Raw genomic sequence first — 23,316 nt, 5'->3', positions numbered from 1 at the left:
CATCTCTTGTTATTGAATTCACAGAAGGATAATTTAACGTATATATTGTATATTTATATATATTGTGTTTTTCTAAACTAGATGGAGAAAAAAACTATCCACTAGATTCAAAATTTGAATCGGAGCAAGCCCAGCAAATCCAGCAGATGGAGGTAAACATATATATAAACTAGTTAGTAGTGGTGATATTTAAGGGGGCAGGGGGTGGTATGAAATCTCAGTCAACGATCTGTCCATTAAATCTGTTTTAATAGTTCCCTCGATGGAGTTTCAGGCTATCAATAGAAAGTTTAGCACGGCAAGAATGTAGGTCACATCGAAGGAAAGGTGGAGGGAGGGAGGGAGGCCTGGAGGGAGGGGGAAATGGAAGGTGGGATTTGGTCATTTGAAACTAATCACAAAGTGATTTTTTTGGAAGAGTTTTGACTTGATACTTGCAAGATGACATCATATCTATACTGTTTTCTTAAAAGAAATAGATAATAATTGGGAATTTTTGACCCTTTTCAGGAGTAACGTAAAGATTCATGAAATAACTTGGGGGGGCTTTTTTGATCATTTAATTCCATTTTGGCTTCCAAATGGCTGACTGCCAGATCCACAATACTTGTGTATTTTCCACAGGCATGACCTGGAGTGCTCTTTGAAAGCCTTCAAACGCATGCAAAGCTTCCATGAATGCTACCATGCAGCACCCTTAAGTGTGTTGTTGTCTTCTTTAAGCGTGCTCATGGCACGTGTTGCGTCATTAAAGCTGGCGGTGAGGCCCGTCAGACGGTGACGTCATCACATGGAGCGAGCCAGTCAGTCGCTTGTTTTGGGAGAGAGAAAGAGAGAGAGGGACAGAGAGCGAGAAAGAGAGAGAGAGAGGGGGAGAGCGAGAGAGAGAGAGAAAGAAAAAAAGGGAGAAGGGGGGCTCAAAGCGGAAGAAATACGCTCGCTCCTCCATCGATTGATGCTCCTGCTTTTCCCCTGTCAACCTTTTTATTTTTTACCTTTTCAAACATGTCCACCCCGGCGAGGAGGCGTCTTATGAGGGATTTTAAAAGGTACCCCAGCGTCTCCCCTTTTTATTCCATGCGTTTATACGTGGGCTAGCCGACGAAGCTAATGTCAGCTAACCTAGCTTAGCTTAGCCCGAGCCACCGGCGAACAGAGGCTGCCTTTCTAATATGCGAGTCGTCTCTTTCCGTGAATAATGGCACTTTCGCTTTGTTTGTTGTTTAGTTTTTTTTATTTTTGGGGTGGTATTCGTGGTGACACTTGAAATTAACGCGAGGAGGGTTTTTCGCAGACGACGCTGGCTGGCTAGCTTCGTTTTGGTTTGGCAGGCTGTTGTTTTTGGCTGAGGAGATTAACATTGCAGGGACGACCTACCGAAACCCGTTTCATTGCTGGCGAAACCAACAAACTGAGATTATGTTGACAGTCCCGTTCGGGATCTGCACGTAACGGCCTTTCGTGAAATTGGAGTGTTTTTTTTTTTTTTTTTTACCAGCACTGTTCGTCTCTTTTTGTGCCTTTTTAAAATGGCTGTTACGTGAGTGCTAGCGAGCTGTTATCAACGCCAAATTTGCTCGGAACGTGGCTCAAAAGTTGCATTTCCCGCAACTGGCGGTCCTAAAATGGACACGCTGACGTTGCCCCAATCATTATTTGAACCTACGCCCAAGTATATTTTTGAAAGACGGAGCTATTGAGCTCTGCCTTTATTTTGTGGAAATGTTGCGTCAAATCGCTTGTTTTGGGAGGGCTGCTCGTTCTCCCGGTCCAGTGGGATTGGACGTCCACAGCCGTCAATGGCTCTGAAATGTGATCTTTTTGTGCCTCCCAAGCAGAAGGATGCCAGATCAGATGTCACGTAACCTTAGGCTCGCTTGTCCCCAGGTGCTAAATGGCAACCATCTGAGCCAGTGTGTGTAAAAAAAAAAATACACACAAGTGATTAGTTTATGGTTCCGTATGCAGTTACATCATGAAATTGTAACTTTTTAGATCAAGTCGGGCTGTGCCATTTGGTGGGAAAATCCCATTTCAAGCCCATTGAGAACATCTCCGAGTATGGAGGAGAGCGTCTTTTTGCCGGAGAAGATCTCCAGGGATTTTACGGTTAATGAGGTTAATTGCAGTGCGTCAACAAGGCAGTCTCGGAGCTTTTATTAATCTGCCGCCCGAACCAATCCGCAGTGTTGCAGGTGTCCCCGATTACAATTTCTCGCCCATAAAACAATCATCATTGATTTGTCTTTAAAAACTACTGTAGTCAACAGATTAGAAACACTTGAAGGACAAAGTTAAAAAACAAAAATACATTTATTTCCAATGACGGCTTAGCGGAAGCTCATCGATCCATTCCTTGTCAATGACAATTTAGATGTGTCTCGAAGATTGTGATTTTTGCGACGGCGGATGCTCGTCTAAAGTTTCCCGTCTTTTTGCCCGTCTCGCACAGACTTCAGGAGGACCCCCCCACGGGCGTGAGCGGAGCACCTTCGGAGAACAATATCATGCTCTGGAACGCTGTTATTTTTGGGTGAGTTGGCCCGCGCGTTCCGCACGGTCTTCCCCTTGTTTTTGCTTCCCATCGCAGTCATAATAAATAGTTGAAACGGATTTTCTTTTGTGATTGCAGTCCCGTCGGCACGCCGTTTGAAGATGGTGAGTGCCTCCCGTTTTCTTAAAATGACACCATGTTCATTAGAGTTTGAAAAAAAAAACGAGCGACGTCAAGACTCCCAGTCAGAATGGATTGGACGTCTGTCAATGGCAGGAAATGAGTTGAAATGGTACCAAGCGTGTTTGTGTCCTTATTTATCTGCGCAGGGACGTTTAAGCTTCTGATCGAGTTTTCCGAGGAGTACCCCAACAAGCCTCCCACGGTTCGCTTTGTCTCCCGAATGTTTCACCCTAATGGTAATAGTCACCCTCAACATTTGATGATTTTTTAAAAAAAAAATTACGAGAGCGCGAATGTAAGAAGATCCACTTTTCCAGTCTTATTTCAATCAGTCCACTAATGGTGGTGTGATCTCCCGCAGTGTACGCCGATGGCAGCATATGTTTAGACATCCTCCAGAACCGCTGGAGCCCCACTTACGACGTGTCGTCCATCCTCACCTCCATCCAGGTCAAGTGCCGGTCCACTATGCCGAAACGCCACGATTTTTTGTATTGTTCTGATTTTTTTTTTTTTGCTTCTCTTTTGATTTTAGTCGTTGCTGGACGAGCCCAACCCCAACAGCCCGGCCAACAGCCAGGCGGCGCAGCTGTACCAGGAGAACAAGCGCGAGTACGAGAAGCGAGTGACGGCTATCGTGGAGCAAAGCTGGGTGGACGTGTGAGACTTGAAGCCCAATTTCCATCTTCCTTGTAAACCTCCCGCTCGCCCGCCCTTCCTTCCTTCCTTCCTCCCTCCCTCTCGCTCACCCGCGTGGAGACGCGCGTATCACGAGAACTCAAGTGCCACCCCACGAGGAAAAAACAAAACAAAAAAAAACTAACTAGACGACGGACGTTATTTTGTTAAGGGAGTGAGGTGGAATCATCGTTTCTTTCACCCCCCCTCCTTCTTTTAATTTGACTTTTTTTTTAAACTGCATGTTGTGAAATAAGTTATTGCTAACAGAACTTGTAATATATCTTTGTGGGGTTTTTGTTTAGTTTGATACGCTGTGAGTTATGGAATCACAGGGGTGCCAACATTTTAAAAATTCAGTCCAAATTATTAAGGTAGATTTTGTCATTGACTGATGTATTGTTTTAATGGCATTTCTTTTCTTTGCCTTTTCTACTTAGCTTTTCATTGTCTTTGCCTTTGGGAGGGCTTTTTCCAACTTGGATAAAAGTACCCCCCCCCCCCAAGTCAATAACAAAATACAGATTTATTTTCATGTATTTATTCATTTGTCCTCCTGTTTATTTTAGATTTTTGGCACTCCTGTAATTCAACAACAGTGTGCTGCTGCTGCGTGCTTTGTTTGAAAATGCCAGTTTTCATGACCAAAATTGTTCACCCCACCCCAAATGTTTGTTTTTTGCGCCTTTTGATGGGATAGTCTTTCATTTTGAATCTCTCAAGATCAATGTTGTTTTAAAGATGGTTTTTCCCCAAGGAAAAGGTCAGACAAAGTTGGTCATCCTTGACACTCCCCCTCCGACGTAAAAGGACGGAAAGACTTGCAAGAAAGGCCGTCACTTAACTAACTCTGCATCCGAATGAAAAAGGCTGGGAAACACAACTAAAGTAGAAAATTGCCCCCGTGGCATCGTTGTGTATGTAGGATGTGTTCCGACTGAGCAGAAGGGACATGTTACGTGTGTCAAAGCAAAGTGGATACTTAATAACAATGTGCTGTATAAAAAAAAGCAACCTTAAACAATAAAACACTTTTTTTTTTCATTTGGCCGCAAGGCACTCCCTTGTAGACAAATCATTTTTAGACCCCTAGAGGACAAATGATTGAAACTGGATGCAAGAGAAATTTAACCAAGAAAGTGTTTATTAAAACATGTACACACTGGAATAACCACACTGTTCATCTCTTACATTACCTATGCAAATTTCTTAGTAAAAATGGACAAGCACATGAACTCATCACACAAGTAAAGTCTTGCTACGTTCCAGGTGGCAAGAGGAGTACATCACCGGCCCTAAAAATACAAAAGAACAATGCTCGAGTCAGAATGACAAACAGACACATCTCATTATACACTATTGGATGCTATTGACGATGATAGACGTCCGAATAATTTGAAATGGTTGCGAACGAGGATTCCCATTGATGAGAAGAGCAACAGTTTTTGACATTTACCCTCGTCAGGCGATACCGAAGCTCATCCGCTGCTGCTTGACCATTTCATCTCTGGTTTTAAAGACTGGTGCGTCTTCCACCTCGATGCCGTCGGCCATTTCATTCACTCGCTCCATGAGCTCAGCGCTGTACCTGCAATTTAATGCACACAAACAAGCCACGTCTTTAGTCATTTTTTCTCTCTCGCCACTCCAGTCATGCAGCAGCACTTCTTTTCTGGTGCATATATAATTTAGGTAAATATTCCAAAGACAATGATGATAACAACAACAAAAATCTTTGAATATAAACCCCGCTTTATCAGATTAGTGAAAGTAAACAAGAGGCAAGATTTCCCGGATGTAGAAACAAGCCGAACGTTTTATCCAATGAAATGCGAGTATATCGTATTCTCCCGCCTACCTATGCGCTAATTGGAGAAACAATTCCTGGAGCCCGGAAGTGATGCGGGCTAACACAGGGGGAAAAAATAATGGAACGGTTACAAATACTGTAAACAATGTGCTAATTTCCTTAGCTACCATTTTTAGCCGTTTTGAGCTTTTCTACGTGTACAAGAAAGTTCTACATATACACTTAAATGCACTCACTGGCAGCCGAGGAATTTATTGTTCGTCCACACGATCGACAACGAAAGCAGCCTATCCATCTGTCCCTCGCCCTCAAATTCGCTCATATTCCGCAACAAGAATTCCCTGCGGGCCGCCCAGTGTTTGTCGCTTTCCGAGTGCCCCCGGAATGTCTCCACCTGCTTGGCAACGCGGCGGTTTGTCTTGATAAACTGATTCACGTCGTCAGCCGACATCTTGATGCGCCTGCACGTTGTGCTATCGGAAAAGAGGCAGGAACACCCCGGATGTTGTTTGCAACTAGGCAAAGTGGGACACAGCGACGTTTAGCGATGGGGGACAGTACTGCAAGGCTGCTAAAATTCCATCGAGGCAACGCTGAAACGATGATGAACTACGCACGACAATTGAGGTGTCGGTCGAGTTTAAATTCACACCGAAACGTCCTCTGAATGCCAATTACGCCCCTTGTAATTAGCAGCGCATGTCGATGATAATCACAGAAGGAACATTGAATTCTACCGTCCGGGTTTGTCCTTTGGCAAGGTGAAATACGCACTTTGACAACACATTAGCTATGACTGTGTTTTATGTCACACGTAAAAGATCAGAGGATTGAGAGAGATATGCATACAATGGTGATAAAACTCTACACTGTTTTTTGTAAGAAGAAAGGGGCAAAGATAATTGTGTCAAGACCTGTACAAATCAAGGGATATTCAGTGTTTTGCAATCTTGATGCAGATATTCACGATAAATCCTGTTTTGTGTGTCTAAAACGCGGATATACTATATTGACATTTTATCATTTTTTTCAATCAAAATATTAAGTCAAAATACAAATTCATGTGTATTTATGTGTTATTTATCATTTAAAATAGATAGAAAGACCACCCTAGCCTAAGATTTAATTATATAAATATGTCAGAATGATGGTACATTTTGTACCACCGTCCTGTACAGAATGACGTGCACAGTTGCTGAAGTATCGTCACTGTCCCGCAGGGGGCGGTGGTGTCTCATCATTGGCTGCAACGAGGAAGTGCAGTAACCGTGCTACTCAATTCAAAGTACGCCATAAATATGGCGCCAAAAGAGTTTTCAAGCTGAGGCTCCACTGCTCCATTCCTCTTCCCCGTTTGTTTGGCCTCTCTCTTAAAAAAATAAAAACAAAAAAGCGAAGAGAGGAGGAGGAGCGTGCAAGCTTTGCCGGACGCAGGGACGGAACGTTTGTCTCATGCACAGCGGCGTCCAGCACCGTTCGGCCCGGCTAGAGACGGACGAGGAGGTAGTGGTAGTAGCCTGGTAGTGTATTTTGGAAGAAGAAGAAGAAGAAGAAGAAGAAAAAGGAGGAGGAGGAGGAGGAGGTGGAGGAGAGGTGCAGGGTTGCGAAACAAACTGGAAACCTATCATCTGTTTTACCGAGCCGTTTTTGACGCTCGCCCAAGAAGAAGGGGAAAATAATAATAATGCGACATGCTTTTCCCCCCCGGTGAGCGGCATGTTGTGCACGCCAAGCCGCTCAGTGCGCACTGACCGGCGGCTGCGGCGGAGGCGACACCCCGGTCCTTCGTCTCCGTGAACCGCTCCTGACTCCATCGCAGCCCCCTTTTCGGGATTTTATTTGGAATCCTTCTTGGCCTCTGCTTTTTGCTTTGGCCATATTTATTTTCTTCATCTAAACTGTCAAGGTGGGTGGGAGGGAAGGGAAGGGAAGGGGGCTGGGTCCTGTCAACCCAACGTGGAAGTTAACCCAGAGGAACAACATTTACATGTGCTTGCATCTCGACGCTCTCCTGATCGCTGGGACCCCCTCCCCAGAACAACGAGGTAAGCAGCCGTTTATGACTAAGGTGTATTGTAAATAGTATCACGAAAGTCCATTGGATGGCCGGCCGTCATGAGATCTGCGTTCGAACGCAGCAGTGGGAAATGTCCGCGTCAACTTTGAGTGGTGGAAATGGTCACATTTAAAGTGGAAGTGCACGCGTGGGCAGCGCAAACGAAAGCACAACGAGTACAGTCGTATGTAACATGTGACGGAATCTGATGACAGAATGTTTAGCGAATGAATCATCTGAAATGGGATGCAGTGATGAGGCGCTTTTGGTGATTCCCGTGCAACCTTTTAGCATTAATCACAGCGGTAATCCCTTTAAAGGACATATTGTGACACCGTGGCGAGCTGTAGAGGTCCACTTGGTGGTTCTGATGGCATCCCGGTGCCATTTCTGTGAGTCAAAGTGTGCGTGCGTGTGTGCGTGATGGAAGCAACACATTTAAAGAGGACGAGCAGATGTCGTTAATACGCATGCGCTGGTCGGCAAGTGTTATTTTTTGTCGGGGTGAAATGGCAACAAACTGTGCACGATTGGCAGCAACTACAAACTTGGCACATAGTGACACGGATGCGGTACGCATGCGCAGTGGGGAGTACACCTTCACAGTCCTCGGAGGAATTGCAGGTTTCTTAACACCGAGGGGGGAGGAGTCGGGGGGTGGGGGGGTCGTGGGGGGTGCAGTTCTGCATTTAGGAAGGCAGAGCATGCCGTCACACACACAAAGGTACACAGATAGATACACACACATCTAGGAATTAGAGCAAGCCCTGTACCCACACCTCCGCCTTCTCCTCCTGCTGCTGCTTCGTGCTGTGCAGATCTAGCAGGCATTGGAGGATGAGGAAGGGGAGGAAGGGGAAGGGGGGGGGGGCGTTGTGGGGTTTGCGAGTGGGGGGCGTTTACCCCCACTTCTGACGTGCAAATAACTGCAGCACCTTTCCCATTTCCATAAAACGCACCGCTTCCATAGTTAAGTCGCTGGATAGACGTCCAATCCGTTTGGCCTGGGAGGAATGGGAACAATGTATTCATGTATTATGCCGGCTAGAGCAAAGGAGGACCACCTTCTGGGGGGTGGGCATTGGCAGGCTGTTTCATGTTTGTTTTGTAGCATTTTGAGGCTCCTCGTTAACTCACGGACGACGCCGCTTTGACTGCAGGGGGTGCTAGAGATAATGTGACCGCGTGCACCCACCTATTCGATTGCACGACTCACAAAATCATGTTTTACGGTACCCGCGTTCCCCCAAAATAAGGCATTTGATTGTGTTTGTACACTGAAGGAGTTAGTGGTGGGCCGGATGGGTACCTCCAGCGGACCGCTTTCGGCCCGCGGGCCTTAGGTTTGACACCAATGGCTAGGCGCTTGTTAAATGTTCCTGTTTGTGACGTGACGACCCCCCCCCCCCCACCCCCCATTTCATCGCCACCTCGGCCCCCTTTTCCCTTCAGCATCACACACAAATACACACGAGCCCCTTCCGGCATATAAAACCGGAAATGAGTCATCGTGTGTGTGTGTGTGTTAGACCCCCCTCCTTAAGCCCCCCTCCCTCGCCGGGGGTCCTGTGTGGCGGAATTTTGTTTACAAGTATTCGTGTTTTTCATCTCGCCATCACATAGGACTCACGTGTACGCAGTGGGCGTGACGTTCTCACGTAGCGGGCGCCGATTGGGCCGAAACGGGGGTAAGGACCACCGCGTGGTGTGCTGAGGAAGAGGGATGGGAAGGGGAGGGGCAGAGAATTGGGGGAGGGGGAGGGGGGGCGTCACGCCTGGATGACGGATGACTCTCTAGGATACATACATAGTACATAGTACCACATAGTTTTGGCATAGCATTCATTTCCGCTTCCCATTTGCCCCGAAACATTTTGTACTTTGGGCAGGACGGCTCATTTTGTCTTTGGGGAGGAGTTAATTCCGTCCCCGTCGCACGCCAATCAGCGATGCGCCAACTTTTTTTCCGACTGACTCTGATAAATTGCCATGTACTTTAAATGTATTTTGCACTTGGCAATAGTTTGACCAATGATGTTTTTGTTTTTCTTCTCTCCTTTGGTCTCATCTGGGCATTTGCGTGTTAGATGGAGAGCGACACCAAGAGGAGGAAATACTCCAGCAGCAGCAACGACTCCGACACCACCGACAGTAAGTTTGTTTTTGTCAGCGGAGCAGAATTGCGTTGAAAACGGTCGCCCCGTGACACACTACATGCGTCTACACCTTTAAATGTACACCCAAGCAAAAATATTGCATCTTTCTTTATTTTACGCCGGCTAGTTTTAAGTTGCAGCTCGACTTGATCCATTCATTGTACATTGGAGGCAAGATATTTTTTCTTGTCCATCTTTTGAGTGTCCTGTGAAGAAGAACAGAGGCTTTTTGAGGTTTCCCCTTTTCATAGCTAACCTCGACGCTCTTTTCTTTCCACTTAACACGTTGGCGGCGTCTCTTTTGCACGCACATTTTATACTTTGACGGCATCCTTAAGTGGAAGATTCATTTCTATGAAAAGACGAGAGCGTGACTTTAATGGAGACGGGATTCGTATGTGTGAGGTGATCATTAGCAGCCTGTGCATGTGCGCGTGCGTGCGTGTGTGTGTGTGTTGCCTCCCACTCAACATATTTTCCTTCCGTGCTGCATCACCCTCGTTCTACTGGTTGCCCACAAACCGCATGTGTTTGCACAGGAAGGGTTTTATTTTGGAAGGTTGCCACTTCCAAGGCGGAAGTCATTGGGTGGAAATGAGGCAAAAGTGTCAAAGCCGCCGCCTTTCAAACCCAGTTTTATGAATGGGAGTCAGTTGGTTGAATTCCATGTGTTGATTTTTTTTTTTCTTCCTCCGGTGGGATGGTCTCAGGTCAGGTGACGTCATGGTCCAGGTCTTCCAAGAACGCGGGAACCAGCATCACCTGGGTACGCCATCCGCACAAGAAGCATTCGGAGGTGAGCAAATTTGGCATTTTCACAGGTTGACAGATAAAAACAAATGATGAAAAATGGTCTTAAGGCGCCCAATCAAAATGGATCGGATGGCTATGAGTTCAACGGGACTTTTGATTGCTTTATGTATAAATATTTTTTTGAATGGCTGGCTTTCCACCAGTGGCGCACATCTTCTTAGCAAATGTTTGTTAGCGCCTGGATGGATGGATAGATGGGTGGATGGGTGGATGTGCCCCCCCAAGAAGGGAATGGAGAAGAAGGGGCTGCTTTGTGGGGCTGGCCGCTCAAGTCTGCGTCTTTCTCGGTGACCCACTTTTTTTCTTTGTAGGTTTTCAGAGCACGTTCCTGGTTTCCTCTCAGCGCCTTCATTTTCATAATTATGCTGTGGAGTATATTCCATTCTCAGAAGGGCGGCTCTCCACTTCACTAAAAAGTGAAGCTACACTTCCGAGTCCAAACTTTTGAAATCAAGAACCGTTTGGCAAAAATGAGCATTGTGAAAATAATTCCTATTTTTGGGGGGTTGGCTAGCCCCGCCTGAACTTGGGTTAGCCATCAAGCTGACGCGCCGTGGCAGGTGCGCCGTTCATTTGTGCGCGTAATATTTTCTTTTGAGACGCTCCATTTGGCATCTTTTTAAAAAGCAGCGCCATCCGTTGCAGGAAGCGACATTTCCATTGCCGTCCCGGCCGCTGAGGAAATCCCATTCATGCAGGCGCCGTTCAAAAGAAATGATTTCCACGTTCCCTTTTCAAATGAGGGATTCAAGATGATATCGGGGTCAATGACTTGCTAAAAGTCATCCTCGTCAAAATAATGGTGAAACTAAATGAAAAGTTGCTCTCTTTGGCTTCTTTTGGCGGCGGCCGGCCACCGTAAGGGACGAACCACTTAAAGGAGCGCTTCCAAATTTGAGCCTTGCGTTCAAAGGACATGGACTCTTTTAAATGTCTCTTTTAAGCTGCGCTTGGAATCTTTTGGATAAGGGATTGGCAGGAAAGCCGCTGTGCTTTTTCAGCCACGGCCATTAATATCAGCTTTTTCATCTTTCTCACACACACACACTCACACACGGATACACACACACACACACACACACACACACACACACACACACACACACACACACACACACACACGGATACGCACAGATACACACACACTCACACACACTCACACACACCTCTCTCGTGGGCCCTTTCAAGCTCCTGGTGCTAAAATTAGCTTCCTCCGTCTGAGTGGCGACATCTGCTCTGACGTGCTGTTAGGTCGCCATGGCGATCGGGCGTCCACATCCTTCCTCCTAAGAACATTTTGCCAGGTGAAAACTCGCGTCGGCTCGTGTCGTCGCTATTTCCAGTCGCAAAAAAGACCAGCTACAACGTGTTTTCCTTTTTTTTAATTATTATTATTATTTAGCAAGTTTTGCTCCCTTGGGACCCTTTTTATTTTGGTAGCATGAAATGTGTTGAGCAAATATATATAAAATTTCATTTCACTTTTGTGGACAACAGGGCTTTCTTCTGGGCCTAAAATGCTCACTCTCCTAAAGGTTGAAATATAGCAGAGGGGCTTTCAAGTGACTGACAATTGTGGCGTGTTTCAAACATGTTATTTTTCCGGCCTCATAAAGTGCTTTCGGGGCGTCTGTCTACGTGTGTGTGTGCGATGTCAGCTGGCCTTTAAAAGCACTTTGTCACCGTGCTCCGCTGGAAAGTGACTCAGCACTGTGTAGCCAGCCACTTAGGCCAAACACACACACACGCACGCACAGGCTGCCGGAAACACGCGTTGGCGTGGGCGTGTCACCCGCCGTGCCCGTCACGTGTTGCGCGCCTGGATCAATCCGAGACGGGCCGTCCAATGGCGGAAAGTTCACGTTTGTTTTGTGGCCGCGCACGATTGACTTGACGGCGTACTTCCGGCCCCGACGTGTCCCGGTCGGATGCTTCCCACTGACCGTGACCGCCGCTTTTTCATTTGGCAGAAAGGCGTGCTTGGAGCGCCGTTTAAAAATAGAGGCGCGGCTCAGCCGCCGCCAAATGTCGCCAAATGTCGCAAAATGTCGCCATAACAAATCGGGAAATCCATCATAAGGTAATCATTCTCTGTGGCTTTTGTTTCAGGTGTTTCGCACGGATTTGATCACGGCCATGAAGCTCCCCGACTCGGCGCAGTTGGGCGTCGATGACTTCTACGTGCTGTCCGACCCTTGGCGCCAAGAGTGGGAGAAAGGCGTGCAGGTGCCCGCCAACCTGGAGGCCATCCCTCGACCCGTGGTCAAGTAAGAACAAATGGCCGTGGGGGGGTGGCCGGGGGGGCTTCTTAACCCAAACGGGATTCCTCTCTTATCAAAATGATCCGTTTTACGCAGAGCCCCGTTCAATCTTGACTTTGCGTTCCACTCGGGGAGAGAAAAAGGGAAAAAAAGTGAAGAGCACTTTGTCAAAAGCCAGGCGCAACGTTTTTCTTTTTTTTTTTTCCACTCCAAGAGTTTTTAGTGGTGATGTCACTGGCCGTGGCCGGGTAAGAAAAATTGAGAAGGAGGAAAATACTTTTGCGCCTCAAACTGGATTGCAGTCAGAGGGGGGAAAAACACAAAAACTGCCTTTTTTTGAATCTTTTGGGGACGTTGGCCCAGTCAGCTGAGGCTTGCTTGTCCCCACCCAGACAAAAGTGCTTGCCACTTGAGCGAACCACTGCATTGTGGGTAGTTATGTTGGCTCCACGGAAATGTTTCTGGGTTTTTTTTTCAGCCACACGGCCGCCACCCTTTCTGGCGCTTCTCGCCACATCCGCCTGACACATTGCCTAAGAAAATGTGCAGCTGAGTACTGCTGCACACCTAGAACGGGGGTCCCCCCCCGCCGCTCATCCTCACCAAAATAGGGAGGGTGCCGGAGCCCATCCCAGCCAAGGATGGGCGGGCAGTAGTAGGCCACGGCCTTTCCACGGCCTTTCCACGGCCTTTCCATGGCCTTTCCACAAACGTCGTCAACCAAAGATACCTTTCAACTCGTTGAAGTATCGCGCCTCGGGAATGGACGCCCATCGTCGTCCATGAGGACAAACGCAGTGGACGGCGCGCTACTTCCGCCCACTCCTCCCACTTTTTTTGGTCTCATTCCTCGAGCGAATGAAAACATTCCTGGCGGTCCGCTTTGCCCAAAACCGTGGCCGCATTCACCCCCCCCCTTTCCTTCCTCTCTCTCTCTCTCTCTCTCCCTCCTCACCCTTTTGTCAAAGATTATTTTGGCGCAGGCAGGCAGCAGCAGCTCCTTTAGAGTAGCCGTGTTAATAAAGCGCGGCCATATCCATGACAACAGGCTCAGTGGAGCGCACCAAATGGCCGCTCAATGTAAATTCCCGTGGCCCCGCTCGGAATATGACGGGAGAATATTTTATGGATATGTTATTTTACAATTTTTGCCCTATCCGTTGCTCAAACTTGTTGGCGGATGCCGTTTTTTTTTTTTTAGACAACGTGGTGTGTATGTTGATTTGTATTGATTTTTTTTTTATGAGGGTCGGGGGCAAAAGAGTTAGTTTCCGAAGGCCTTCCTTGCTGTGCGAGTGAGTGTTCGCTCCCCTAGCTGTGAGAGCGAGACAGTTGGCGTCCACACAAATGGAGGCAGACGGGAGGGGGCCCGTCTGATAGGTTGGGGTATAAAAGGGGGATTATGGGGAAGAAAGGGGCAGCCGCCTTTTCTCAGCCAGACTGCGCCAGCCACCGAGCTATTCCAATAATGACACCATAACACACACACACACTTTTACTTTTAGTGTCGTTAATCAAGTGTTTTTTCAGTTGATTTTCCCAACGGCTCATCTTTCCGCAATGTCTGGCCTTTCATTCTTTTCTGCGACACTGCGGCCAAGCGTTGGAAAGAATTCACTTTCAAGTGGTAATGCCAATACCACTGGAATTTTGTCCCGATATTTCCGCTACTGAAATGTTAATAAGACAATAAGCGGAGGAATGCAACAATCTTTTTTAAAACGCAAGCTAATGAACTCATTGTTTTTTCCAACATTTGTGTAATAATGCAAGCTCATCATCGTGTTACAATTGAATGAATCCAATGAGTGAGAAATAGCATTCCTGCAAAAATGATTGAGTTCATCTGCGGTTTTTGCGTGTGTCATTTTTCAGTCTTTGCTCTGCATTTGGCAAAGACATCTTCTAATGGCTCTCCTTCCTTTTTTTTCTCTCTCCTTTTTTTACCATCCGCTGTTGATTTATGGGCTGGCGAGCTTGATATTTGCTTTCGTGCGTCTGCGCCGCACTTTTAATGAAGGCATAAATTCATAAGAGCGCATAAAAGCGCTTTTTTGGAGGGGGCTGGCTGCCACTAAGGTGTTCCTCAAAGTGGACATTTTTTGTTGCTTCCCAGTTCAGAAAGACGACGACGACCGGCGAAGCGTTGGGTCCTCTTTGCGGCCTTACGTAACACTCTCATCTGGTCGTGTGTGTGTGCCGAGGTATCCGTTTGCCTTGTTATTTAATCATGATCTCATCCCTGTATTAGATCCGTGCGTCCGTCTGTTTATTTGTTCTCATCAAAGAAGCGGTTAAAGCGTGTTTTAATAGCACGGCGCTCGCTCATGGGGCCCATTTGATTGTGGCCTGCTTTGACTCTGATTGAAAGTGGCCAGCTTTCATTTTCAAAATGTCCAATCCCTTTTGATGAGTTGTCCTTTTTTGGCTGCTTCTTTAAGGGTGGAAACCTTTGAATGGGCCAAATGGGAGTTTTTCAGAAGGACAATAATGCGTGTATTTTCCCAGCGTGAGTGGCTTGCGTCACGCGCCATAAGCGTCAGCGGCGGGGTCGCGCCGAGTTCCTGACCCCCTTTCCCGCTCTGGCGGAGCAGACAGCGCCCGGAGGACGTTCCCGCGACCGCTCCTCTGACACACTTTCACCGGGTCGGGCTCCACTTTGATGGCTGTGTGACTTTGAAATCAAGCGCTCCCTCTCCAAACAAATTGGACACAAAGACTTTGATTTGGGGTCAACGTGGACAGTCCCATGGAGGAACCCCATCATTAGTTACTTCCTCAAAGCGGGACATTTTTTTTTTTTTTTTTGCAGAGAACTGACTCGTTCCTCTTTTTGCAGGTCACTGCCCGAGTCCATATTAGGGACATCCCGCGAGGACGACGAAGACGACGACCGGTGTCCCCCGTCCGTCCAAGCGTACAGCTGCTACGACCTGGACGACACGGACGTGGCCTGGTTGGGACTGGCCAATCTGGAGTTTGCGCAGATGGGTGAGTTTCCGTGGCGGCTCATTGTCTCGAGAGAGAGCGGACGACTACATAATGGCGTCCTCCGGCATCAGCGCTGCCCGAACTGGACGAGCTGAGCATGGAGCGCGTCCTGGTGGAGCTGGAGCGCGCCTGCGAGGAGAAGATGCGGCAGGCCATCGAGGCCGAGGAGGGCTTGGGCATCGAGTACGACGAGGACGTGGTCTGCGACGTGTGCCGCTCGCCCGAGGGCGAGGACGGCAACGAGATGGTCTTTTGCGACAAGTGCAACGTCTGCGTGCACCAGGTGGGTGGAGCGCAAATGGCCACCGGGACCTCCGCTGACCGCCGCCGTCTCCGTTCCCAGGCCTGCTACGGCATCCTGAAGGTCCCGCAGGGCAACTGGCTTTGTCGGACGTGCGCCCTGGGCGTGCAGCCCAAGTGTCTGCTGTGCCCCAAGCGGGGCGGCGCCCTCAAGCCCACCCGCAGTGGAACCAAGTGGGTCCACGTCAGCTGTGCCTTATGGATCCCCGAGGTGAGATCCGGCTCAAGTCCCCTCGGGAACAAAGCAAAAAAAGGGGGACTAAAAACCATCTTTGTGTACTAGGTGAGCATCGGCTGCCCGGAGAAGATGGAGCCCATCACCAAGGTGTCCCACATTCCGGCCAGCCGCTGGGCCCTGTCCTGCAGCCTGTGTCGAGAACACGCCGGAACCTGCATACAGGTAGGCCGTGGCCGCCGCGCTTTGGCGACCGTGAGACGGACGGCCCCGTTATTGTCCCGAAACATAAGCCGTGTCTCTTCGCCTGGGCAGTGTTCCACGCCCTCTTGCGTTGTGGCCTTCCACGTGACCTGCGCCTTCGACCACGGCCTGGAAATGAGGACCATCCTGGCCGAGAACGACGAGGTCCGCTTCAAGTCCTTCTGCCTGGAGCACCGCGGCGACGGGGCGCTCCGAGCGGAGCGCCCCGTCGAGCGGGCCGAGCCCGCCGAGGCCCCCCGAGCGCCGCCCTACTCCCTCTCCGAGAGGGCCGAGCGGGACCAGCTGGAGCGGGACAAGGTCAGCCAGAGGAAGCAGAAGCTCCAGGAACTGGAGGACCAGTTCTACCGGCTGGTGGACCCCGGCGAGGTGGCGGACGCCGTCACGCTGCCTGTGGCGCAGGTGGGACGGCGCTTTGAAGAACATGTGGCCAACGGGGAAAAGAAGATTTTCCAATTGTGATTTCCATCCCATTCCCCTCAGGTGGACTTCCTCTACCAGTTCTGGAAGCTGAAAAGAAAGGCCAACTTCAACCAACCTCTGGTGACCCTGAAACGAGACGAAGTGGACAACCTGGCCCAGCAGGAGCAGGACGTCCTGTACCGACGACTCAAGCTTTTCACGCACCTGCGGCAAGACTTGGAGAGGGTGAGCTGCCGACGATTCCCTCAAGTACCGTAAAACGACGACAACGACAACAGGCGATTGCTGTTCTGATTAGTGGTGGTGTTGTCGTGGCAAAGAGAGTCCATAAAGTGTCTGTAACATTTGCTCTGGTTGCAAATCACGTGGCCGTCCCTTCCTGGACAAAAGCATTTCCTAAGCTGACATGTTATCCCCCCCCCCCCCCCCCCCCCTTCCCCTTTCCAAGTATTGACGGAGCGCGCTTTCCTTTTATTTTCCTTTTTTAATGATGTATTTGAGCCAAAGGAAAAAAAGACAGACAGGCCAGATAGTGGACAATCCACTTGATTTCTTTAGTGCTTTGACGTATTAGCGCGGCACATCTCGCGTCTTCCCGTCTGCCGTCGACGCTCTGGTTATGTAACTTGCTCAGGTTCAGGCAGGGGACAACGACGGGGGGGCCGGGGACGGAGTGGGGAGGGGGGGAGCTTGAATGACTCAGCCTGAACACACAACAGCGAAAAGCCGTCTTCTGACGCAGATAGACGTTTAAGCGATTGGATTAAACTATCCAGTGTCGACAGAAGCGAGATAGTAGTGTGTCTAGTTAGCCACCACTATGTGGTTTTAAGTGCCGTATATGAAGCTAGCATGATATCATGACTAATAAATGACTGAGTATTAATATTGTAACAAGTGAGTAGATTGGATATGTTGCTATTTTCAATCGAGTTGTTGCATGCGTTACTTTCATACGATTCTATCGAGCCCGGGTAGGGACCTCTCCGTCGTACTACCATGGCTTACGGATGGCGAAAAGCAGCGCAAATGGCCTTTTTTTCTTTAGGTCCGCGTAGTTAGTCCGAAAGGAGGAGCCGATTTTGCGGCCGCACTTAAACAGCGAGCCTCTTCAATCAATGGCTCTCACCTGTTTTGTGTTGTATCGTCGGCTGGCCGGGCGCCACCGTCATACCGCAATGAAATAAATATGAGTCGTCGTATAAATATTTATTGGCGCTTGTGTGTTTCCCAGGCCTCGGCGGAGATATGAATAATTCACGGCCAGCCGAACCCTAAATTCGCATGGCTTTGATAAGACGGTGGGTGGGTGGGGGGTGGCTTATGTTCATTTACGCATCCCAGCGTGTTTTCGCCGCTAAAGTGAGCGACGATTTACCGGCACTGCCCCCCCCCCTTTTCCTTTCTGGCACATTAAAAAGGTTAAATGAGTCATATTGGCCGGCAAACAGTAATTTCAATAAAAGCAGAGCCGTCACCGCGTCACTCTAGGGAATTTCATTTGACGGTAGAAATGTTCCCCGAACAACATCTCCTTAGGCCGAGTCTTATTTTGAAAAGTCGTCAACGCGTGGCGTATCGACGCGTGGATGCCATTATTTACGGCCGTTCGACGACTAATGGCCAATTGAAGCCGTGACAAATGAGTTGTTGATGTTCCGGCTGGCTTCGCCGCCGCCGCCGCCGCCGTCCGTTGGGAACCTTCCATCTTTGTTTAAACGCCGGCTGTCGCTGCGCCGATTGCGGGCCGATTACAGATCAATAGCCGTGATATTTACATGCTAGCCGGTCAGCCGGCGCTCGATGGGGGGCACTATCCATACTCAAGAGTGATGTCAATGTTGATGTTGTTGTTGTCGCCTTTGAATGGAGCAAATCAAGGCCAAAGGGTGTCTTTGAACCAAAATGGAGCCTTTTGTGCCATTTGATCTGGTTAAACTGCAATTGAAGATAATCTGTGCAGGAGAATGTGCTTTCTTTTCCATCAAATTTGAGCTTTCAAAGCGCTAACGGATGGATGGATTGATAAAGAATGTCTGTTGGATATGCCAGGAATGGACAAAGTCAACAAATGACGACGCTTTGGCTCTGCTGCCTTTAAGTATCCTGTTTTGCGAGCTAATCAAGTGTAGCTTCCGCACATTGTGTCCCGGTCGAGAAGCTATTTTTACCAGTAGCGTCTCGGCCCCACCCCCGGCGACGGACGTGGCCGAGCGGAGCGATCAATCCAGATCAACGGATAAACAGTGGGCCCGTCCGTCCGTCCGTCCGTCCGTCCGCAGACGCAAGCGCGTCACAATCAAGTTAACGCGGCACCGTGGGCTTGGCCGCCGGCCACTTTTTTCGAAGATTAGAAAAAAATGGACAAATGTGTCAACAACGATAGACGTCCCCGATTGATTCCAAGTGTCTTTTCCGTGTTATGATGATCATTCCCGTTTGCAGGTTCGCAACCTTTGCTACATGGTGACGCGCCGGGAGAAGATGAAGCACAGCCTGTGTGACCTCCAGGAGAAGATCTTTCACCTGCAGGTACAGCTCCTGGAGGAGGACATGGCCGGAGGTCAGTGCTCTTAATTCCAATGTCCTTCACCGTCATAGTCGTCCCATCGCGCGGCCATTTTTGGGGACATTGTTATTTGACACACTTGTTTTAGGACGCGCGCAAGAGTATTGTCATGCAGGAAGTGCACTGCATTTCTATTCCAACTGGGACGAGCTGACGGCGCTTACTTTTGGCCTCTCTGATCTGCTCCGGCTCTCTCAGCGGGCAAGCAAGACCACTTCTAGTGGCCTAGAAAGATATTGGTTTTGTTTTTTTTGTTTGTTTTGTCCCCGAGTATTATGCAACTCCAAATTATAGCAGGGTATATAATGCTCTGTCCCTGCAGAGAAAGCCCAGAAGGGAGGAGGAAAGAGGAAGCAGAGTGCAGGAAAGGAGCCATGCAATTCAGACAGGGACTCCCTGCTTAAAGAGACATTAGTACATTTCGTTCTACCTATTCTACGTATATTTCCACAAATATGGGTCCTATTCCAGTCGTAAAGGCTGTCTGGCTTTGAGGAGCTCTGAAAAAAAAACGTTAAGGTCAGGAAAGCAGGCTTTTAAAACGGCAACGTAACGTGCCGTCCGTTTTTCTCCATGGCCGCCGTCGTGTGGCGCCAAGGCGGACGTAACGTCACTTCCACGCTGTTTACCTTCCTGCTTGTTTTTTTCTCCCCCCCTCCCTCCCTCCCTCCCTCCCTCCCTCCCTCCCTCCCTGGCTTCTCCTTCGGAGGCATGCTGCGTCATGGAAACAAACGTGTGTGTTTATGTGCATGTATTTGGGAGGAAGGGCGGCGGTGCGGCAGGCACCAAAACAGCACCTCCTGCTGTCCTCCTCGGCACAATATTCCCAAACACCATAGCAAGAAATGGACTTTGGATGGATTCATTTGCTTGTTTTTAACCACCAATTCATTTACAATGGCATTTCTGCGTAGGTGGACATCATAGTTGGTACTTTATGGCCTACGTCACCAAATCTATTCCGTATTTGGAGGATGCTCGCTGGTTCTTTTTGGATCACTTTTGTCACTGTCTTTTTTTGGTAGGTTTGTCCAAGTCCTTCCCCATGGAGAAGTCCCTGTTCGACAGTTGGCTGGCCGAGTCGGTGCAGATCACGGCCGACGACGTGCTCGGCAAGTGGGCCCTGGCTTCGCGCCATCGGGACCAAAGCAACGGCGGCGGCGGCGGCGGCGACGGCCTGCTCTCGGACCAGGTGACCTTCCCGTCCGGCCCCGAAGGCCATTTCCCGAGAACCCCGTCGTTTACGCCTTTGCCTCTGGCCGCAGCTCCTGCGGGGCCAGGAGAGTCTGCTGAATCTCATGATGGAAAACTCCATGGAGTCCACGTGGAAGACGCCCCAGCTGGGCCGCAAATCCCGAGGCGGCTGCAAGGCGCGCGCCCGCGGACACCCGGCCGCCTGCGGCGCCGCCCCGCGCCGGACGCCGGCGTCCAACGTCCCCGCCGCGGAGGCCCCGTGGACGGGTGCCGGGTCCCGGGGGAGGAGGCACGGCGCCGGATCCAGGGGTTCCCCCGGGCTCTTCCGCCTCCACCGCCACCGCACCAGGAGTTCGGACCTGCAGCCCCCCGTTTCCAAAATGGACTCCTGCCACATCTCGGAGGACGGCGGCCCGTGGGGCGGCCACGGACTGACGCCGAGGGCCGCGCCCTCCTCGCCGCGGCTACGCGCATCTCGCCAAGGTAAATCCAGGGGGCGGAGCGTGGGAGGCGGGGCCACGTCCGAGGCGCGGGACCGCCAACTGCTACGCGGCGACGGTTATTTTTCCGACGGGGAACAGAGCGACTTGGAGGCGCGCCCGGGCCGCGCCCGCAAACTTTGCCTGCCGCCGTTACGTTCCGGAAACGAGGACCTGCTGAGGCGAAGCGTCATGGCGTCCTAGGGAGCCCCAACGCGAGCATTGTTTGAATGTAGCTTCGAGACTTGGCTAATTTTGGCACGGGCGGGAATACAAAAACGGCCTCCGTTTATTCTTCTTTTCTACGGAAGGCTGCTTTCGGGGTGGTCTTTCAAATAGCAGTCGGTGTGGGAGAGCACAGCTCGCGAGCGTTATTAGCACACTGGCTGCCATGAAAAGGTCGGTTCCCTGGGGAAGATCAGTCATAAATAACATGGGAAAACATTCTTCCATATTCCAAATGGCGTTTTTTCTTTTTGTTGTGGTTGCCTAGAATAAACTCTGTGCCTTCCATCGTGCACCCCCCTCCCACCCCCAAACAATCACCGACCAATCAGCTGTCGCCCAATCTGATGTACTATTACAATCAAGGCGAATGTGTCACCTTAATCACGATTTCGAGTGCCTGAACCAAGGACGTACGGACCTTTCGCCGTTTGTCACCTCCACCATCCAAGAGGTGCGTTTTTTCGCAACTTGCGCAGTGCCAGTAAGCAGCCTCCAGAGGGGGGCATTTAGCACTCCCACGTAATGTCGACAAAGTCGCTGGGACGAATCGTCCGTTTAAAAAAGACGTTGCTCTTTTTGTACTGAAGGTCGTCTGTGGTTATCTCAGGGGTTTTAAGAAAAATGCTCCACGAAATACGGACTGAGCTTTTTTTTTTATGCGTAGAAGTCGAGACGTGCGTGCGACAGTTCACGTATTTACCAATATAGTTGGATAAGCGATGATGCGCGTGGAGAACCTTTCCCCTTTTGGACGACTACTGAGCGCTCGGCGCCGGCGTGCCGAGCCCCGCCCACCGCGTGGGCCCAAATGGAGCTTTTGAGCTCTCGGTCTCGTTCGGTCTGGTTTGGGCTCATCCGAGGCCGTGTCGCTGCTGAACCGATGACGCCGAGCAGTTTTGGTGTAACAGGGTTGGAAGCCGCCAGTGGGCGTCGGCCAGCGAGTCCGGCGCTCACTGCGGACGTTCCCGACGGGTCCGTAACACTAGCGGATGATCACCTGACGGTCCTCTTGGACGCTTTGTTTCATCCAATATACGCAGTGTGGCGACCACGCCCAGTCTTTCCTAGCATCCTAGCATCACATATGTAGAAGGCTGGTCTTTAGCCCTGGTGTTTGAGTACATGCTAAGCTAAGTGTCGTGCGCTACTTTGCCGTTTGGGCGATTGTCCGGTTTTGTTCACATCTTTCATTTGCTCAAGGGATTCTGTTTAGGCTACTCTTGTATTTACACCCACGATTATAGATATTCAGGTGGCGCTGTAGCCCCACCCCCTGTTTTTTTTTTTTTTAAATCCAATTAAAAGCCAGATGAAATACGCGACGATAACGAGCTGCGAAATACTGTGGGCGCTCGTCACGTTGCAATTTGCTAATTTCACCAACAGATGTTCTCAAGTGGATGACTCGCCCACGCTCCCCCGGTGGCACAAAGTGGCATTACACGCTCATTGGCCTTTAACGTTTGTGTACGTTTACCTTTAATCAACGACATTTTCAGGTTTTAAAGCAAAGCTTTGCCTCGCCTAGTTTGTCCACGGACTTCTTAACACTTCCTGTTCACATTCTTGTAGCCAATCAAAGAAGATTGTTTTTTGGGGGGTTGTGGACCAAGTTTACAAACGAATCCGCTGATTTTATCACACACACACACAAAAAGTAGGAAAGCAACTGATTTGTCACTTTAAAGAGCACTAACTAAAGCCTCCTGTTAGGTTTGTTGTTCAACCCAAAAGCGAGACTTGAAAGTCTTCTTAGCACTTATTGACTGACGGTAAAAACAAAAAATGTATTGCTTTTTCTTTTAGTGCCTCAATGCTCATCTTAATTGTCCCCCAAAAACATGAAAATCTTCTCTACAATACACGTGAATATGAATGTCGCAGAGGTTTGATCCCTCTGTCTTGTTTTGTTTTTGTTTCAAAAGAATGCTGTGCCATTTGTGAATAGAAAGAGAACTATTGAACATGTATATGAAAAGAGGATTTAAAAAAGACAGAAAAACATATTTTAAATTATTTTTTTATTTTTCTTCTGCCATTTGTTTTGCTCTATTTATTTTCTGGTATTAGAATCTTCTTTGTAGGAGGGAGGGACAACTTTTCAAAAAAAAACGTGTATTTTTGCGTAGCGCGAGAAGCCTATTTTCTTCCTTTTTGTACAATTTGGATGTTTGGAGCCAGACTTTGACAAGCAATATGATGATGTCCTTCCTCTGTGACTGTATATCTCTGCATGCTCTTTTTG

At 49.2% G+C, this 23,316-nt stretch overlaps 3 protein-coding genes across 4 annotated transcripts; 2 read left to right on the top strand and 1 right to left on the bottom strand.

Moving 5' to 3' along the window:
- Positions 1-774: 774 nt before the first annotated feature.
- On the top strand, positions 775-4,399 carry ube2b (ubiquitin-conjugating enzyme E2B (RAD6 homolog)). The gene is made up of 6 exons (XM_077741043.1): positions 775-1,049; positions 2,453-2,533; positions 2,633-2,658; positions 2,824-2,913; positions 3,039-3,127; positions 3,213-4,399. Exons 1-6 carry the CDS (start codon positions 1,006-1,008, stop codon positions 3,339-3,341), a joined length of 459 nt encoding a protein of 152 aa, XP_077597169.1. The 5' UTR covers positions 775-1,005; the 3' UTR covers positions 3,342-4,399.
- Positions 4,400-4,477: 78 nt separating this feature from the next.
- On the bottom strand, positions 4,478-5,894 carry cdkn2aipnl (CDKN2A interacting protein N-terminal like). Its single transcript, XM_077741044.1, has 3 exons — positions 5,402-5,894; positions 4,812-4,943; positions 4,478-4,650 (listed from the first exon to the last, which is right to left on the bottom strand). The coding sequence occupies exons 1-2, from the start codon at positions 5,614-5,616 to the stop codon at positions 4,817-4,819; spliced, it is 342 nt and encodes a 113-aa protein (XP_077597170.1). The 5' UTR covers positions 5,617-5,894; the 3' UTR covers positions 4,478-4,650; positions 4,812-4,816.
- On the top strand, positions 5,714-22,724 carry jade2 (jade family PHD finger 2). 2 transcript variants are annotated; one of them, XM_077741041.1, is made up of 14 exons: positions 5,714-5,926; positions 6,386-7,210; positions 9,309-9,372; positions 10,088-10,173; positions 12,300-12,457; positions 15,291-15,442; positions 15,514-15,725; positions 15,786-15,953; positions 16,026-16,142; positions 16,233-16,580; positions 16,662-16,826; positions 19,047-19,133; positions 20,196-20,362; positions 20,436-20,605. In XM_077741041.1, the coding sequence occupies exons 3-14, from the start codon at positions 9,309-9,311 to the stop codon at positions 20,461-20,463; spliced, it is 1,752 nt and encodes a 583-aa protein (XP_077597167.1). In that variant the 5' UTR covers positions 5,714-5,926; positions 6,386-7,210; the 3' UTR covers positions 20,464-20,605. The 2 variants fall into 2 exon arrangements, with proteins under 2 accessions (XP_077597167.1, XP_077597166.1); XM_077741040.1 differs by having other exon boundaries at positions 5,724-5,926; positions 19,047-19,164; positions 20,436-22,724.
- Positions 22,725-23,316: the final 592 nt, after the last annotated feature.

Source organism: Stigmatopora nigra, chromosome 19, assembly GCF_051989575.1.
Source record: "Stigmatopora nigra isolate UIUO_SnigA chromosome 19, RoL_Snig_1.1, whole genome shotgun sequence".
In the NCBI taxonomy this organism is placed as follows: Eukaryota; Metazoa; Chordata; class Actinopteri; order Syngnathiformes; family Syngnathidae; genus Stigmatopora; species Stigmatopora nigra.
This window is presented reverse-complemented; position numbering and strand designations above follow the sequence as displayed.